The sequence below is a fragment of the Fundulus heteroclitus genome, unplaced genomic scaffold, assembly GCF_011125445.2.
Source record: "Fundulus heteroclitus isolate FHET01 unplaced genomic scaffold, MU-UCD_Fhet_4.1 scaffold_74, whole genome shotgun sequence".
NCBI classification, from domain to species: Eukaryota; Metazoa; Chordata; class Actinopteri; order Cyprinodontiformes; family Fundulidae; genus Fundulus; species Fundulus heteroclitus.
The window spans coordinates 1411013-1430948 of NW_023397186.1; the positions used below are offsets into that span (position 1 = coordinate 1411013).

The 19936-nt window shown below is 38.7% G+C and overlaps 1 protein-coding gene across 3 annotated transcripts; it reads left to right on the top strand.

The window, feature by feature from the left end:
* The first annotated feature begins 1739 nt into the window (after positions 1-1739).
* Positions 1740-19570, top strand: caly (calcyon neuron-specific vesicular protein). Of its 3 annotated transcripts, XM_021318755.2 has the most exons (6): positions 1741-2014; positions 2450-2513; positions 11560-11808; positions 12430-12549; positions 12755-12868; positions 17870-19570. In XM_021318755.2, the coding sequence occupies exons 3-6, from the start codon at positions 11680-11682 to the stop codon at positions 18110-18112; spliced, it is 606 nt and encodes a 201-aa protein (XP_021174430.2). In that variant the 5' UTR covers positions 1741-2014; positions 2450-2513; positions 11560-11679; the 3' UTR covers positions 18113-19570. The 3 variants fall into 3 exon arrangements, with proteins under 3 accessions (XP_021174431.2, XP_021174430.2, XP_012722362.2); XM_021318756.2 differs by lacking the exon at positions 2450-2513 and having other exon boundaries at positions 1740-2014; positions 11646-11808; XM_012866908.3 differs by lacking the exon at positions 2450-2513.
* Positions 19571-19936: the final 366 nt, after the last annotated feature.

The window sequence follows — 19936 nt, forward strand, 5'->3', positions numbered from 1 at the left end:
AGGTTTTAAGGATGCTCTCTGCTAGTGTTGGTCCACTGTGCTTTATCATGTCCAAAGTCAGTGCAGCAGTTTATCAGGACAAAATCATGAGGAACTTAATGGAAAAGCTGATTTCATTTTTCAGCAGGACTTGGTTAATCTGACTCTCGCCAGATGGATTTTCATGCTCGCAGGACAGATTCCATCTGGCTAGTCAGGTTAGGGCTTGGTGCCAAACGTACCAATACCTACAGACTATGATATCACTGTGCCTAATTGGCCAACAGAGTGAGGTAAAGCCCACAGATAATCTATGGGGTATTGTCATGAGGAACATAAGAGACACCAGAGACAATAATGCATATGGGCTGAAGGCCGCTATTCAAGCAACCTGGAGTGGCTTAACACCTCAGCAGAACCTCAGGCTGATCACCTCCATGTAATGCTGCACTGCAGCAATGATTCATGCAAATGTGGCCCCAATGTACCGAGGATGCACATAGTGTATCGTATTCTGGCACCCTTTTTAGTAGGTTTTCTGGTTTTAAAATCTGCCGTGGCTCACCAGGTGAATGCATTAGGTGTAGCTCTGTGTAGTGGCTGTTGAAGACTCCAGCAGTCCACATATTTTAAATCTCTTCTAAACTCGTGAAGGCTTCGCTTGATAACTCTTTCTAGGCTGCAGTTATTTCTGTTGCTTGTAAACTTTATTTTCCCACACTTTTTCCTTCCGCTTGAATTTTCCTCTAATATGCTTCTTTAACAATGACTTTTGTGACTTACTGGAGGATGTCCATAACTGTCCGCTGGAAAACTGCACTCTTCCCCATCATTATATTAGCAGTGGGATCATTACCGTTACCATCCAAAGGGCTATTTTTTAGTCAAAGAACAAAGTTTTGTACTTTCAATGTAAAATTAGTTTTCTTTTTTTCTTTTTTGTAAAAGAGCCATGTTTTTGTCTCTATGTCAGCTATTAGAACAAATAAATAAAACATTTACAAATAAATCGAAGGCATTGTGTTTAATGGAACGATTTATATTTTAAAAAGATGAAAAGCAATACTGAAAGTTATTAGCACATTCTGTTGTGGAGTTTATACGCAGATGTATTGAAACAAGAATAAAACGTGTTCAAATCAACCTTTTCGATACTTTTATGATTAAAGTCATTTCTCAGGTCTGCGTCGGTTTTGGTCAAAGTTGATAAGAGCCAGTTTGGAGGGACCATGTGGCTCTGGAGCTGCAGGTTGCAGAACCCTGGTGTAGGACCTAACATGGGCATGGCATCACATTTCTGCTTTTGCTTTTCTGAAGTGGCCCGTACCATTCACATTTTCAGAGAAACTGAATTGTGGGTTTTTATTATAGCTGTAAGCCTCAAGCCACCAAATGAAAAGCATGTGAAATGAAACCATATGAGTTCAACTGTTTTTAACTACATTTATGACTTCCGTGAAATTCAAATATATTGAAATGCATCTGTAACTGAGTCAGATGAGAACAGACTGAGTTTAGTCAGCAAATCATAAAATAGCGTGGACTGCACAGTCTAAATTCATACAGGTGGCAGTGATTGTTCTGAATATATCTCATATATAGTCATTGATTATAAAGTTGGTTGAAATTCTAAATTCAGCTAAAAACAATTAGAACTAAAACTAATTAAATGTGCAAACCTTTATTGGGGTTGTGGTTGGATCAGACCACCTCAAACCCTTTTCAGGGGGTCGTGTCGTGTCGTCACGGTGACAAATACGCCAAATAAACCCACGACACGATAACAGAGACGCAGTTTTCCGAGGAGCCACGCTTGTCATCCACGGAGAGTCGCGCACAGACGCACAATCGCAGTTTCAATTCAGGAGGTCGGAGCTAATCGGCTTTTTTTTTTTTTTTTTTTACTACATGCGCAGTCCTGTTCTGAATCACTCATCAGCACGACAACCTGTGTTCACATCCAGAGCCCGGTCAGCATCCGCCGCTACTAGAGCCGATCCCGGACAAGCAGCCAGGAGATCCTCTCAAAGAGACAGTAAGTTTCTCTCCCCTCCACGGGAGCCTCACATGCGGCACTGCGGCTGTTTGTTTGCATAACAGACGGGCTAGATCAGGAATGACGCGAGCTGGGATCCTGCTGCTGCTGCTGCTGCTGCGCAAAGTTGCAGAAATAGGACATTTATTTGGGCTATCTAGTCATGTAGCTAAATATCCTCTGTATATTCTTCATTCAAGGGATAGAAAAGCATTAAATCTCTGCAAGGAATGCGTTTCTGTGAAGCACCCAGTGCTCTATCCTCCTGCAAGCTAAAAAGCTGATTTATTTGAACTCGTAGACGTTTACTACTGTAACTTAGTGCAATTGTGCGGATCGTGTAGAGAAAGCAGGCTGCTATGAAAGCCACACTGAGAGCAATAAATGTGTTTTATCTGCTCCATTTTCCTTTCTCTGCTGCATGTCTTGTGGCAGCACCCTTCAATGCAGCAAGTTCAGGATATGCATGAGCAGTGAACCCTGAAGAACTTGACTGAAGGTGCCAAACACTCACCTATTCATAGCACATAGAGTGTGTTCTTCCCTCCCGACAGCTTCCATCCGCAAGCCCTGTGCCGCGCTGAAGTGATGAACCACATCAGAGAGGGGTTTTTTTTAATTCTTAAGGTAGATGAAATGTTGCAGGGACAAGTGAGAAGAAGATGTGATTCACAGCTCTCGCAGAACTTGTTTGCAGCAGCAAAGTGTGGGAACACTGAGTGTTTGACACCAGCACGGCTCATTTGTTAATCACAGATTCAGGATGATTCATCGTACCCACATTTCACTCCAACTGTGGGGAAGAAAAATGGTGGTCAGCACCAGATGACCGCGCTAACCGCCCACTCGTCCACAACTATGTGCATGTGACATAATATCGCACAATTATTCTTTTACTGCACAGAAACGTCTCTTTTTGGCTTCCGTCATTTAAAAGTATTTCAAATAACATGGAATACTTTGAATGCATACTGTCCACCGGAAGATGTATCCCTACCTTTTGAGTTGTTTCACTATTTGTCTCATGGAAGCACAATTTTCAGTGTGTTTTGTTCGGATTTTATGTATCAGACACAAAATAGCGCATAATTGGGAAGTGCAGGGAAGGGGAGTTTTGGTTTTGAAAATAGAACATAAATTAAAACTTTGTGGTGTGCATATTGTATTCACCCCACTGTACTGATACCCCTAAGTGAAATCCAGCACAATAAAACTATGTTCAGAAATCTGCCAGGTAGTAAATTCTGTGCATAATTTAATGTCAGTATAAAACCAGCTGTTCTGTGAAGGCCTCAGAGGTTTGCTGGAGAACCTCTACTTGAGCAACTAATTTTCTCAAGCCTGAGAAAGGACATCCTATCCTAAAACCTGCAGAGGAGCAGCATGTGTTGCCATGCCAACAGAGAGGAAAAGGATATGACAGATATGAGGAAAGATGACAGAACCGAGACACGGCCATCCACGTAGTTTGACAGGCTGGTCTAGAAAAGCATTGAAGGGAAGAAGACGAAAAAAAGCTCGTTACAACTTTGGAGGAGCTGCAGAAAGCCTAAGTGTAGGTCGGAAAAACTGCTGACAGCACGCTTGTTTTTGATGCTCTCAACAAATGTGGCCTTAATTTAGAAGTAGCAAGAAGGAAGCCGTAATAAATCCTGTTTGACACAAGCAATTTAGGAACACCACAAACACCTCTGAGAACATGCTCTGCCCAGATGGCACCAAAATTGAACTGTTTAGCCTAAATGCAAAATGCAATGTCTGTCCAGACTGTGGAGCAAAGTGGTGGCAGCATCATGCTGTGGGAATATGTTTCTTAAGCAGTGACAGAGAGGTTCACCAGAACCTGTTGGGATGTTGGGAAAACAGAGTGAGCTAAAGACAAGGCGATACTGGAAGAAATCCTCTTTGAGGCTGCAATAGTCTTGAGACCAGATCAGAAGTTTCCCTCACAGCAGTGGCAATGACCCTCAAATGCAGTCAGAACTACATTGAATTATTATTATTATTTTTTTAATTAAAGCATATTCACACATGACAATGGCCCAGTCAAAGTCCAGACCTAAATTCAACTGAGAATCTGTTGCAAGACTTGAAAGCTGATTTTTAGTGACACTCTTCATACATGTCTGAGCTTGACCTGTATGAAAGGAATGATTCATCCGTCTTTGCAAAGACGGATGAATAAAAAACAACAACAACATCCTGTCTCTAAATGTGCAAAGCTGGTTGTCATACCCCACAAGACTTGCAGTCGTAAATGCGGTGAAGGGTTGCTCCATAAAGTGTAGCACACCGAGACTGACCTTGAACATATTCCTTTTAAGACAAAAGCAAACACTTAAAAATATTGATCAACACTATTGAAAAATTTCATCATGTTACATTAGACTGAACTAATTCCTCAGCCTCTGCTTCTGAGATTGTCCAAATGCAATCATGGCGTTATGATAAAGTCCTTAAACTATTTAATAAAAGACCTTGAATTTGACATGCACTGGCTCCAGACTGTGATGTTCTTATCTAATATGTTGAAGTCACTGTCCTCTGGATAGGGAGAGGAATTTATTAAAAACAGCAGTAAAATGTTTAAATGGCTAAAAACACTGTCCTCTGGGTGCGTCTGTGGGGCTGAGTGAGCGAGTTGGTGTCCCGCTGAATGATGAAGAAGAAATTGAGAAAGACACACCTAATGGTTTGGTATGCACCCGCCAGTGCATACCAAACCAAGACATTATGCCCAATTGGACCAACCCAGCCTGGGTAAACTTGATTAAAATTCTGTTGTGTTCTTCTAGTCTCTGTAACATGCTTTACTCTTTGAGCAAGAGAGTTTTTCGGCCTGTTTAGAATTCCACTTTGAATGCTAAAGAAAGCAAATGAGGGTACCTTCGACACCCGTGCCAAGACGCAAACCTTTAGGCCAGATTGAACAAACGATGGGAAGAGATTCTCAATCCAGTGAGTTGAGGAGAGGGACGTTAAGCAGCAGATCAGGAGATCCGGTCCTCGACTCCGAAGGCTAATCTCATCGATTTAGCTCAAGCTGTTTTTGGGCCAGGGAACCTGTCAGAAGCCTTCCTCAATTGAATTAGTCATTACTCTTCAAGTTTTCCCAGGCTAAGAAAGGTGTTGAGAAATACTAATAGTGTCTAAAACCATTGGTTTACCTTTTAAAAGTGAGAAACCATTAGGTGAGGTTATATTTTTATCAGCTGAATAGTATTTGAGGGTCAATAGTGAGAAGAAGGAGCCAAAAGTAGGAAAAGGTACATCAGTTATATACAGTGTATCTTCCTATATACAGTGGATCAAAAAGAAAATGAGAACAAATAAGAATAAAAATACGAAAGAAATCGTATTGACATATATTCACTTGTTTCTCTTGTTCGTTAATTAATACTTATATTAGTGAGCTCACTAATACTTTAAATGTTGATTCTTTTGTAACTCAATGCAATGTAATCATTTGATTCACCATTGCGATGTGAACTTTGTGATTTGGAGAAGAAAAAAACAACTTAATATAATACATTCCTCTCATTCCTTTCATGCCATTAAGGCTCCCTGAAAAAGAAACTGTACCCTTCAGACAAGGACATTATAGTCAAAGCATATTTAAAGACTTGAGCTTGATGAAAAATAAAACAATTAGACTGATGTGATTTTTAATAAATGCTGATGTTTCCTATGCATTGTGCATAAACCATAGTAGTAAACCATGTTATTTAACCCTAGCAATTTCACCACTAAAGCGTTGAGTCATGGGGGCTGAATGAATGCACATTTCCATTTTTTAGATTTTTATTGATAAAAAACTAACCATGAATTGTTTTCATTCCACAATAATGCACTACTTTTGGTTGATCTTTCACACAAAATAATATATACTATATAATAATATAAAATAACCAATAAAACATTTAACTTTTGTGGTTGCCGCTTGATAAAAATGAGAAAACATTTATGGAGTATCGTAATCCCTTTGCTAGGCACTGTTCGTCTCCCCCATAGTGACAACAAGTTCTTCCTTATTTGATCACCTGTTTACCGCTTTTGTGACTAGAAGCTCCAGCAAATTGATCCTGCGTCATTAAAAGCCCATTTCCTGAGCTTCAAGGATTTCTCCCCGCCAACACTGTGGCTCTTTTCTTCCTGCTTTGTGTATCATCACTGTGAATCACTGGCGTCAGCGGGCCAGTGGGGTCCTTGGCTGGGGGAAGGTGTTGTGTTGCATTGTGCGAATGAGATAAGTGGCTCATCTCCTCTCTCCACAATTCGATGATCATTTGACGAAGGTAATAAATAAATAAACAAACAAACAGAATCCCGTTCAGAGCAGGAAAAGCACTAGATACATTGGATTCAGGCATCAGCTCCAAAACATGAAGGACATGAGATTCTAGGAAGAGATGGGATCTGGGAAGAGATGTATGATGAATCACACACACTAGTTATGAAACATGTTTACTCCAGATTGTTTGAATAAACAGTACAGTACAAGCTGTGCTATCTATTTGTCTCTAGGCTGAACAATTTAGATATCCACTGAATTATTTAAAAAGTGGTTATTGAAAGAATGGTTTCCTTCTCTATTTTTAATTTATTTTTTAGTTTTTTTTATTTATTTATTTATTTTTGTTTCCTATTCTAGAGACCTCTATGATGAATCTGCTTTTATACGCAGGAGGAATGAGATTCCCATCATCCTATGTTCAACAGTTTTAGGAGCTCTTCCAGTGTCACATTCTCACATCCAGCTTTAGAAAAGATGCACCATTATATTACAAACTGGTGCCTGCTTGTTATTTCATCTTTTACCTTTTTGTTCTCTGTAATTTTTTTCTTCATAGTAGGTACACCTGGTCTGACGTTCTGTTAGCAGTGACACCACCCAGAGAAGACGGCTCACCCGCTATTACCATCTAATGTAGAACAGATTACTAGATCAATGTGTGCTTCTGTGCTTTTTTGTTTCTCTTGTTGTGTCTCTGCTCTGTCTTCTGTAACCCCAGTGGGTCGAGGCAGATGACCGTTCATACTGAGCCCGGTTCTGCTGGAGGTTTTTCCTTTCCGTTAAAGGGGAGTTTTTCTCTCCTTTGTGGCTTCATGCATGCTCGGTATGAGGGATTGCTGCAAAGCCATGGACAATGCAGATGACTCTTCCTGTGGCTCTACGCTTCTCCAGGAGCATTGAATGCTGCTTTTCAAGACTTGATGCAATCTGCTGGGTTTCCTTAGGAAACCTTTGACCAGTCTGTATAATTTGATTGAATTTGACTTTGGAAAGTGCCTTGAGATGACATGTATCATTAAATTGGCGCTATATAAATAAAATTGAATTGAATTGAACTTACAGTGCATTGCAAAAACATTCATACTCAGTTCTTTTCCCATCTTGTCAAGTTACACCCAGAAACAGATTCTCAAATGGATTTGTCTGGACTTTGACTGGATCACGCTAACAAATGAATTTGCTGTGGTACAAGCCAGTCTACTGCATCTCTGTATGTCTGTTTCGGGTTGTCCCGCTGGAAGGTGAACCTACAACCCGGTCTTAAGTCTTATGCAGCTCCTAAGAGATTCTCTTTCAGTATTGCCCTGCGTTTAGCTCCGTTCATCTTTCTTACAGCTCTAATTAGCTTCCTCGTCCCTGGTGGAGAAAAGCCTTTCACAGCATAACACCGCCACCACCAGCTTTCACAATGTTTATATTGTGTTTAAGGTGTGTTCATTTCCCACCTCTTATACCATTTTGCAAGATGGCGAAGGAATGTAATCTCACCTGACTGGAGAGCCTTCCTAAACATATTGGCTGTGTCTACTACATGTTTTTTGGCTCACTGCCACTCACTGCCAACAAGTTTTCTTTCATGACTTTTTGTCAGCAATAGTTTTTCTCACGCAACTTTTTGAAAAAGGCCAAGTTTGTGGAAGGTACGACTAATAGTTGTCCTGTTGAATGATTCTCCCACCTGAGCGGTGAAGATCTGCATCTCCTCCAGAGTTACTATTGACCTATTTGTTTCACTCTGATTAATTCTCCTCTTGTCTGTCAGTTAAACCAAATATTGTTTTTTGTTTCCTCTACACAACTATGCATTACATTGTGTTGGTGTTTTACACAGAATCCCAATAAAACCTATTAGATTTCGTGGTTAACAAAAATTCAAAGAATGTGGGGGAATTTAGGGAGTATGACATCTTTTGTAAGGGATAAAAAGTGTCAAAGTCCTCAAAGATTAAACAGATGGCAGTTTTAGGAAGGTACAAGTTCCTTCTCTAACGCCCCACTAGATATCGGTTAGATATTAGTTATATCTAGTTTTCTTTGTTGTCAGATAAATGTAACAGCAAATCTGGCAGCAAAAGAGCAAACTATCCACAGCAACCTGTGCAGCATAAAAAATAGAAGAGAAAAGTATTTCTGGAGATTCCAATTTGGGCATGTTTGGTATTCACTGAACAGGCTGAAAGTTCTGGAAGCCAGACTTAGCACTGATTGCTTGGTAACAACAGGTATAACCTATCAGTCTACATGCTTCCAAATATTTCCATCAGCAGCAGACCTCTCTTGAAGCTCATGAGAAAAACAGCACATGGCCTTTTTCATACATTTTCTTCTCAGAATCCTACAGATGAAACAGCTCTGTCTGTTTGTGTGCTTTGAATTTACAGCAGGATTAAAGCCTTTGGCACAAACCTGCTACATTTCTATTGTGATGACCAAAGATGGCTGCATCTAGGTTTCTCATGGCACACAGAAACTCAGGAACCTTCCTCAGCCTACTGGCACCAGGAAACCGTGGTGGAAAACCTTGTGTTAATCAACCTTTATTTAGAAACATTGAATTTAAGTTAATGAATTAGTCTTGTTTCAATTGATTTATATAGTGTCAATTTATAATTCAGTTTTATGTTGGACCATCCAATTCAATTCAGTTAACTATAACACATTTTAACTCAACATTCTTAAATTTCTCTTCACTCCATTCAGTTAAATTAGCTTTGCTCATTTTTAACAGAATCATCTAGCAACACTATGTTTATTTTACTTTGTTGTAAAAAAAAATATTTCTTACATTTTCTATAATTATAGTTTATTTTGTTTGCCTTCCTGTCTTAGCTGTAGAGCATTGTATAACAGTCTGGAGGCATCCTCTGCAGAGTTTGCTTCCTAAAGGCCATTCAAAGTTTCTTTTTGGTATTTGGTTACTTTGCCTCTATTTTTTTTTATTTAATCCTTTAACTTGACCAAGAAAGAAAAATAAATGAAATTTTTGTTTTTAAAAATGTGAACAGTGAATAGCTTTGAAAGATCCAAGGAAACTGCTGGAACGCAAAAAGAAATTATTCATTTAGACATAACTTATTATCAGCAGCACTATTTTGTATACATTCTAGGATGACTCTGACTCAGAAGATAAATCCTTGAATTACCCAGAATAGCACATAAATGAGGCACAGTGGTAGCACAGGGGTGGGGCATGCAACTCATACTCGTAGGCCTCGTAGCTGTCCCGGGTTTGAGTCCCGGTCGGTGGACCTTTGCCACATGTCTTCCTCCTCTCCCTGTACTCCATTTCCTGTCAGCTTGCTGTCAAATAACGAGCACATAAACTTATGTTTACGTGTTTATGTTTTAATTACTGAATGAGAAACAAATTGTTGTTGAAAAATTATTCCATAGAAAAACCTGAGATTATTTTAGTTAGTTGGTTCTGCAGGCCAGGGTGTGCCCAGTGAAACTGAACCAAAACATGTGGTTAGTTATAGTTAAAATCATGATTTAAGGGCAAATATTTTTCACATAAGACTGATGGTTTTGGATAACTTTAATCCATTAACACAAAGAAACAAAAAAAAGAAAAAAAAGCTAAACACTAGTCATCTGTAAGCAGAAAACAACTTTTTTACAGTACTGACACACTCACCATTGATGTTCAGGACACTGCACTCTCCTCTGTTTTCCTGACTGTAACTGATAGTTTGTGCCGAGGGTTTGCATAACAGCTTTAGTATGCTACTCAAACACAAAGTTTGCTAAAAAATTACTACTTGTCAGGATTTGTTTATTGATGAACTCAGAACACACACAGGACAAAAGTTTGAGAGGTTTATTGAAGGGTAGATGACTGATGGAAGATGTAACCAGAGGTGCAGGAATACAGCGGCTCAGGGGTGCAGGTGAAGGCAGGGGCTGACGGCCAGGAGAGAGAGAGTCCAACAACGCTGAGTGGGGTGGCACAGAGCAGAGCCTTCTCAGAGCGGCTAGTCAGTTTAGCAAATCACTGGGGACACTAGAACACAGAGCAGAACTTCCCAGGAACAACGGTGAGGCACAAAGTCTTTCAACGAGGCAAAACTAACCTTAAATCTGAAAACAGAAATAGACCTTCCAAGGCAAGGACGAGGACTGGCATGGAGTGGATGATTCAGAAGACGGACCAGCACTAAAGTGAGGCAGAGGGAGGTTTAAATAGGAAGACTAACAGGTGACATGCATCTGACTGAATAATTACTAACAGGTGTGACTGACTGCAAGGAGAGTGAAGTGAAGGCTGGGTGGAAGGGAAGGCTGAAGTGAGGGGAAGGAGAAACTAAAAACAATAAATAAAGTTAAACCCTAACTAAGACTAAAACAAGGTGGAAAAACCGAAAACCAATGGCAACAAAAGCCGAATCAAAACTAAACCATGACACTACTATAATGTCGCCTGAAACTTGCATGGAGTTATGAGTTGTTCCCAAACATAAGACTCAAGACAAACAGCTACACTCTTCAACAAAGTCACAGCTTCCTTCTGCTGGCAGTGTTTCCATGCAGTATGCTGAGTGCTTACTCTGTGTTTTGATATGACTTGTTGATAATTCGGTTGGGATAGTGTTATTGTGGTTTCAGTTCACTGTTTGCAGACAAAGTATAAACAACAAACAGTTCTCCTGCTTTACAAATTTAGCCCTCTGTCTTTAGCAACATAAACTGTAATGACTAATGTTTCAGCTGCTCAGCTTGGACTGCTGGTTATATCTAAAGACCAAGGGGGTGACATGACACAGATGATTAGGGAAAACCACAATATGCTAGATAAGATAGATTCTTCATGGCATGGCATTTAATGCAATTTTGCAAGTCTTGTGCATGGAAATAGGTTGTGATTTTTAAAACTGAAAAGAGAATTGGCTGCGAAGAATAAATCTGGACAGCAGCTGACAACATTTACAGACAGTAGACCAGCACAGGGTGTTAGGAGTTGTATTCCATTGGTTAATCTGATACAGATCCTTTAAAAATCGACTGATTTATGCCCCCCAGCTGATAGCTGGGATCAGATTGGAACATCCCGGATTAAGTCAATAATATCTGCACCAAAATAGTTAACCAGCATACATATTCTCTAAAGCCACAGTATTAAAAATGTTGAGATTCATATATATAGCAGAATCAAAACTACATTTCTTCTTCTGGTATGCCTAATATTAATCTTTTTGGTTCCTTTGGTGCTCACCACATTATTTTCTTTTGTATTGTGTGTTTGTTCTGCCAGGATCCTTGAGCAGCACTTTTACACTTGGATACAAAACCACACAGTCCGAGTCAACCTGACCTGAGCTGTCCATTCCTGTTGGTTAGATCTGTTCAGGCCATTTAAGGCAGCTGAGCAGCCATGGTAAAGCTGGGCAGTAATCTATCTGATAAGCTGGAGAAGCAGCCATCTGCAGATGATGGCTTTGATAACATCCCCCTCATCACGCCCCTGGAGGTCAGCCAGCTTCAGCAGCCATTGGCAGAAAAGGTTGGTATGATCTGATGTTTCTTTCCCTCTCCTTGTATATCCTTTCCTTAAAACTGTTGTGGTTTTAAGTTGATCGCATTGTACCACAGAAAAATAGAAATCCTAAACAGATCACTACTCATTGAAGAAATTCTGGGGGAAAATAATATTAAAATTCCCACAGCTACACTTACCTTCATTTCATAAGCCCGCTGCATGCTGAGCTTGCTGTGTTTACCTTTCCTTTTCCATCATCCCAGGTTAAAACCTTGGCATCAGCCCACACAACATAAGCACTGCTGTGAATGCCTAATGAAAGCAGAAAGCCCTCGCCCGTTTTCTTGTTGGATGATGCATTTAGCTCTGCAGGATATTCCACAGAAGTGGAAGCTGTTGGAGAAATATCATAAAAATACGATATAGTCCCCAAAACGTCCTCCTAAGGCGCTGCAATAAAAGGGATTGCTTTTGCAAATGTGCATTGTTTATTTGAAGGGATAGAAAAACAGTAATTTGCATGGATGGTGGATGCATTATTATTAACCTAGTGCTGGAAAAGAGAGGCAACCTAATCCTTGGACCCGAAAGGACATTTCCATCTTTTTCCAGACTGCTCATATAACTGCTTTGTGTATTCCCCAGGTCATTGTGACGACAAAAACACAGTTTCAGCTGAAGCAGCAGCAGAGGAACAGGCTCTATGTTCCCAACATCAAGAAGCTGAATATCAACTTCTACAATGATGTCTCGGATAAAGTTAAGGTACATCATTGCATAACCCGAAACCTGTCCAATATGAGCGGTCAATGATTTAATTTTTACTTCGACAGTTTTGCATGTGTTTTAATCACTGGAGGTGCCTTTTAAGTATACATTCTCTAATAAAGAGGTTAATTAAAATTCTTTTAAAATTTTTACCTTTGTTACTGACTTTGTCTGTATGTTTGTGTTTCCCTGTGTTGCCCAGATCACAGGTCTGATCCTCATCACTCTGGCATTTTTGACCAGCCTGCTCCTTCTCCTCATGTACAAAGCCATGTGGTATGACCAGCTTACCTGCCCAGAGGGGTTTGTTCTAAAGGTGGGCTCCACAACAACATCAACTTGTGAATAAACTTAGAATCAAAACCAATTACACTGTCGAACCCTTAAAACCTTTTTTCCTTACATGCTATGTGTTTTCCAAAACTGTAGCTGTGCAATTTGTGCATGTCCCACTACGCAAGCTGTCCTACTTTTATAGATGCTTTACTCTGCGTTTTCTTGCCTCAGCAGAGTCGTGTCATAAACATTCAACACATCAGCGTATTTATACAGCACTGATTCAACAAATATGTCATTTCACAGCCCTAACAAGATGAAGTTTGATCAGTCCATATTTAAAAAATCTAGAATCGTGTTTCGTCCAAATTCGATTCAAATCAACCCAATTAATTTAAATGTGAACCATGCAGTTTGGACATGTATGTTTATGAGCCATGGTTTGTTTTGAGGAGTCAACACAGAACAACACTTGCTAGGTGTGCTAGGCAATAAAAATACTATTTTAATAAAACAAGGTTTCAAAAATCCCTTACTGTACAAAAAGTCAATACAATTTTGGACTATTGCTAATTAATGTTGTGTTAACTATACTAGACAGATTGACTGGAGAGATGGACTACCACGATGGCAGTGAAAAACAGCTATGGAGTCACAGTTTGGCGGACAGATGGCAGATGTGATGATGTAACATCCAGAATTAGTGGCTCAGTTAGCAACACAGAAAATAGTGGCTGCAGCCACTGTAAGTCTCACATGTACATTTAAATAACGCTAATACAAACATTAATATGCGTATGAGGCAGGCAGCATGCAGCAATCAAGGTGTTTACCAAAAAATACAAAAAACATTATTTCCTTTTATAAAATATATATATATATATCTATATATATCTATATCTCTATATATCTATATATCTCTATATATCTATATCTATATCTATATCTATATATATATATCTATCTATATATATATATATATATATATATATATCTATATATCTATATATATATATATATATATATATATATATATATATATATATTAGGGCTGGGCAAGTTAACGCGTTAATTTTGCGTTAATTCATTAGACTATTAACGGCGATATTTATTTTATCGCGCATTAACGCATGTTGCTCAAATGCTTTCAGTCAGTGTCAGCCAGCAGGCGCGCTGACTGCAGCGCGCTGTCACGGCAGCCCTCTCGCTCCCCCTCCCCTCTCGTACATGGCTCAGCGGCGCCAGCCAATCAGCACGCAGGCTCAGCCTGGCCCGCGCACTCAGCTCTCACACAAACTTAATACACAAACAGCTGAGAGAGACCGCAGCAGCGAAAAAACACGACCAGAGGAAGTAGCACCGTTCGGCTTTATTTTAATACCGTAAATGAAATCAAGCTGTATGTTTTGTAAAAAGCCGGTTCATTTCAGTGGAAACACAACAAATTTATCTAAGCACGTGAAAAAACATGAAAACGTCGAGCCCCAGAAACGGAGAGAGGAGACGAAACTTCTCTCACTGCCCCGACAGACCCACAGACTGACGTCACTGACTGAGGCGTTTCAGTCCTCCAGGGAACATCCAGGTAGATCAGTGGATGGATGGATGGATGGATGGATGGATGGATGGATGTTACTGGAGCCCACACATAACATGTAATTAAGACCTTGAAAGAACCCAGTACATATATTAAAAAGTGTTATTTAAGATAAGATAACATTAGCTAATCCCTTTTTTATCCCACGACGGGGAAATTAATAGGATTAAAGCAACAGGCAGGTGCACACAACACAGACAAAATTACATAAGGATTGAAATATATAAGAGGTGGATTAGCGAAAAAACACTGAACATAACATTATTATTATTATTATTATTATTATTATTAAATTGTAATAATAAAATAAAAACCACAAAACCCAAAAGGTCAACAGTTTCATGATACATCAAGCTTAGGGACTGGCTAATATACAGCAGGTCAAAAAAGGCCATATTTTGGCTGCAGTGCTTGTTCTCTTATGAAGAAAAGATCAACTAGTGCACTAAATTCAATAGATGGGTTGAAAATATCCAGTATAAAATAAGTGCTACAAATGTTACAACACTTTTGTTCATATGGCAGCAGAACATTAAAATAAAAGTGCTCTTTACACTACTTTTGAATTCATTCTTGGAGTTTGTAAATACAATGCGATTAATCGCGATTAATCGCGATTAATCAGGGCGATTAATCGCGATTAATCGCGATTAATCAGGGCGATTAATCGCGATTAAATATTTTAATCGTTGCCCAGCCCTAATATATATATATATATATATATATATATATATATATATATATATATATATATATATATATATATATACCCAAGAGGGAACCAAAGTAAAAACCCTATTTGCGTGCATAAATTTGCTGATTAGCTCTTGACCCGATTTGGTGTACAAGCCTTATTATATGCCTTATTTCTGACCACACCCTCAAAGTAGTCACTTTAGAGGGATTCTTTGAAAACTGAGGCTGGAAACCTAAGCTTGTTGTCTCCCAGCGACACCTTGGAGGCATCATGTACCAAGCCAGTACTGCCATGCATGTTAAGCTAAAGAGCCTGTCACACAGAAGAAAACCACAGGGTGGGATAGACGGAGGCAGAGGGGGAAGGGAGTGATGGATCTTGCTTTCTGGTCAGGCACAGATTGGGATGCCTGCCTGTGAATCAGAGGGGTCTTTAATTAGGACTCAGCATGACTAAACTGTGATTAAAGGCTTAACAGTGGGGGGTGGGGGGGGGGGGTCAAGGAAGAAAAGAGGGGGAGTATGAGAAGACCTTTGGCAATGCTTTTGAAGTTTTTGCAGGTTACAAGTTTGGCTTTTATCCCATTAATGCCTTTTCTAAAGTAAAAGGATACAAAGAGGCATACATGTTACTGTGCTTTTTGAGGTCATTAAAATACGTTATTTATTTTACAAAATGTCCAATGCAAATTTAAAATTTAGCTTGATGGGTTATTCTTGAAGTTAGTAACAGTCACAGTATAGTTTTATTTAATGTTTTTGACACTGAGCAGTTTACTTGAGAAATAAATGTCTACGGGCATTTGAATGCTTTGTCGTATTCTTTAAATAAGGCAGCATACTTTTATGGGTGTTACATTATATTTAAACTGTGTTTTAAACATACTGGCGGCTTGATTATGTTAGAGATCTTGTAGAGGACATACATACTCAGTAGCATGAAAAAGCATACTTTATTTATTATGGGAAAATGCATCTGAACTAGATCTGTAAGAATACAATAATTTAATCATGATTACTTTTTGCAAATTCATTACATTCGTCATGGTTTTGTCAATATATTTTTCAAATATGCAAAGCCTATATTCCATTGTTACAAGTTGAATTCTCTAGAAGTCAACCCAGCAGCAAACATAATAATAGTAATAATAATAATAATAATAATAATAATAATAATAATAATAATAATAATTATTATTATTATTATTATTATTATTATTATTATTATTGTTATTATTGTTATTCTTATTGTTAGTAGTAGCAGTAGTAGTAATTGACATTTAACTATTGGCCATTAATAAATAATGTCACAGAAAAATCTCTATGAAGACCAAGCACAGATTTCACTCCCAGATGTTTGTGCTTTTACAATCAAAGAACATATTGTAAGCTTTTTGAAAATATGTATTTAAAATTCTAAGTACAATATTTATTATTTTTGGTTGCTTGCTCGTGTGCAACAGGAGAAAATGCCTATGTTAGTTTCATCTACCCACAGAATATTTTCCCAAAAGTTTTGAGGATCATTAAGATGGTTGCTCTAACTAATGTGAAATGTATTTTTATTTGGTTTAGTCTTTGTATCACACCTGTGGGTGCCATTTTTCACCAATTATCTTTGTTATTGTCAAATCCTGAACACAGACTATAACTGAGGCAAGTGAAGCCTGCAATGCTTTAGATATTGAAGGTGAGCTGTCGGTCTACTCTAAGGTAGACCAGCCACTACATTTATGGAAAATTGCTCAAACCATGGTTCACTGGAGTCCCTTTGTGACTCCCTTACAGGCTGACAGATCCCATTGACTTTGTTTCTCTTCTGTTCTTAACTTTTTTAACAGGGCCATGGTTTGTTGCTGTTTGACTTTTAGCCTACTTTTTTTTGTCAGATGAGTTCTTTTAAAGTAATTTCTCATTTCTCCAGCTCAGGTGGAAATCTAACCTTGTCTACAACATGAATTCTCGTGGTATTTGTGTGTTCACAAACACACGAAAATCCATCTTGTACCGCTCAGGCTTCAACCGTTTGAGTCTAAACCTAAAACAGTTCAGGCAAAGTATGACGCAGTATCGTATTTTAAGGCAGGACAAACCAGTGCGATGAAAGCAAGAGCAATTGAGCCGACAGCCGAACCAACACAAACATGGCAGTGCAAGAGGATGCATGCATAGCTGCTGCTATCACATCTGTTTGGTTAGAATCCATGATTTCTTCTTTCATAGTAGAATAGCAAAAAGTGCCTTGACTAGCTTAACGCCTTGTGGTTTCTCATGACGTCTGCTGCTTACGGTTTAATTTGATGCCATGATTGGCTAAAACCAACCTTTGGTTGGCGGGCACTATTTGTTGCTTCACCCAATCAGCTCAGAGAGTTTTCCTGAAATTCCCTCCTTTCCCCAAACAGCTTCAAATCGAGCAGTCCCAGATTGTGTGATAATGTGCAGAACGGAGAATGTTGCACATTATCAATCTGGCGAAAAAGGTTAGTAGCAATCAGGGCTATGAAACTTACCTCAGGGATCTAAAAAAAATTGTGGCTAATTTATTTTCTAACAAAGAGAGACAATTAGTTTTCACAAAAAGTCAGGTTGGTTTAGATAGCTTTTTTCCTCTCGATAAATGAAATCATCACTTGAAAACAGATTTTTTTGATTTATAGAACACATATTTACTCACAATGACTGTTAATTTAGTGAATAGCTGTCACTGAAGCAAACAAGAGTGTTTCTTTCTTTCTCTTACAACAGCAGAAGCACTGCACCCCTGCAGCTCTGGAGATGTACTACACTGAGCAGCAGCAGCAGGTGGAGGAACCAGGAGCCCACAGCAGCACCAATACTGGGCTGTACGCAGCTCTCAGCCACCTCAACCAGGTCAAGGGGACTGGGGCCGGGCTGATGTCACAGTGGTTGCCAGTAATCAGGCAGGAGGCCGGGGAGGCCAAAGAAAGCAGCGAGCCTCAAAAAGAAGAGCTGGAGGTAGAAGAATGAAGGATAAAGTGAAGAATGTAGTCATAACAGCAGAAAAGTATAGTGTGAATGTGCATATGTGTGTATGTATACTTGTTCTTACAGGTAATGGGGACCTTAACTTAACCGAATGCCACCTTTTGGGGACCTGTTGTATGAGTGAAGATAAAATAGATACCCAAGGGAATAAAGTGATTTTTTTTTTTCTGGGGGATATCTGACCTGATGACTGGTGTGATGTTTATTTAGAATTAGCGATAGTTGTGCTTATGTGTGAATTATCCAACTCTTTAAAGCTAGATAGACTATTCCAATCTGCAGCATAGGTTCATGTGTTGCAAATTGTTGTGTTTAGAGACAGGAATAGCTCTCACTTTTAGAATGCAATGAAATGTCAATGCAAAAATGTGCCATTACTAGATTTGCATGAACTCATGTAAATACCCCAAACTCTGTAAAAACATATAGATATATATGTAGTGGTTGCATATTTGCATTCATGATTTTATGTGTACATGTCTACACCATATAATGTGTCCTTATGTGAGACAGTTTAACGTGAAAGTAAAGAGGCGGCGTGAGAATTTCCAGTGAGAACTGAAATTAACACATTTTTAATACGATTGCTGTTAGTTTTGAGCCTTGTTATCTTGCTAGTCTTGGAGCAGAATGTTTTAAATAATGAATGAATGTGCTCCAAAATTTACCGTTGATATATTTCATTTTCATTCATGTTAGGTGAGTTCAGATTCTGTAATCTTCCGAGCGTAAGTTACACTTTTGTACCGTTTAAGTCAGAGGAAAATTTTAAAGAATTGCCCTTGGGTTTCTTTTGCGAACTAGAGGTAGTTCCTTTTTAAAAGTTAGTTGTCTGAAAAATAAATTTTATGCAGTGTTTAATCAATGGCACAACTAAATAAGCATCAGGTAAAGACCTGATGATCTCAGAGCCATAAAATCCACTTAATTTGGCAAATCATGTGCTAGATAATGATATGAGCTTCTTACTGTGCTGTGAATGTAGTTATTTATGTATTAATGCGGATAAGATTTAGATCTATATAAAGCTGTATCTTCATGTCTGTTGGCTAAATGTAAACACAATGCAGCCAAGTGCCGTCTTTTGTTTTTGATCCTGTTGGTTTATAAATGTTTTATTTTTTTCTAAAAATAGTAATTTTTTTGTCATAGATGCATAGAATAATACCCACAGTGTTATGCCACTTGAATGTGTAGAATGTATGAAAGTAGCCACTTCAATCCTAGATATAGAGGTTATTCCTGACATAATGTTTGTACTCAAAGTTTCAGTTGGTTTTCTGTATTAATTTATCACACGTTAACGTACTCGCTCTAGCAAATTTGATTTTTACAAAAGCAAATTTGCTAGAGCGAGTTTTTATTTAAATAATAAAAAGGACACCATTCAAAGCAAATCTAAAGATTGTTTTTAAAGAAATAAACAACTCTTACTCAACAGAGTGTGTTATTTGCCTTATCATATTTTTAGGTTTTACTTTGCTTCTTTCCATCCATCCATCCATTTTCCAAACCGCTTAATCCCTCATGGGGTCGCGGGGGTTGCTGGTGCCTATCTCCAGCGTTCACTGGGCGAAAGGCGGGGTCTTTGCTTCTTTCATAATTTAAAAAAAACAACAACAAAAAAAACTCTTCATGGGATCTGGACATATCATCACGTCATAGCTTTTTGCCAATGTTCGAGAGCCAAACACTTCAGTCTGTTCCAATATCACAAACTCCACAGAAACAGAGTGTTATTTTTTTGTACCTATCCATCCATCCATCCATGCAAACGAGCTCAATTTGGGTCTCTTTTGGTCACAC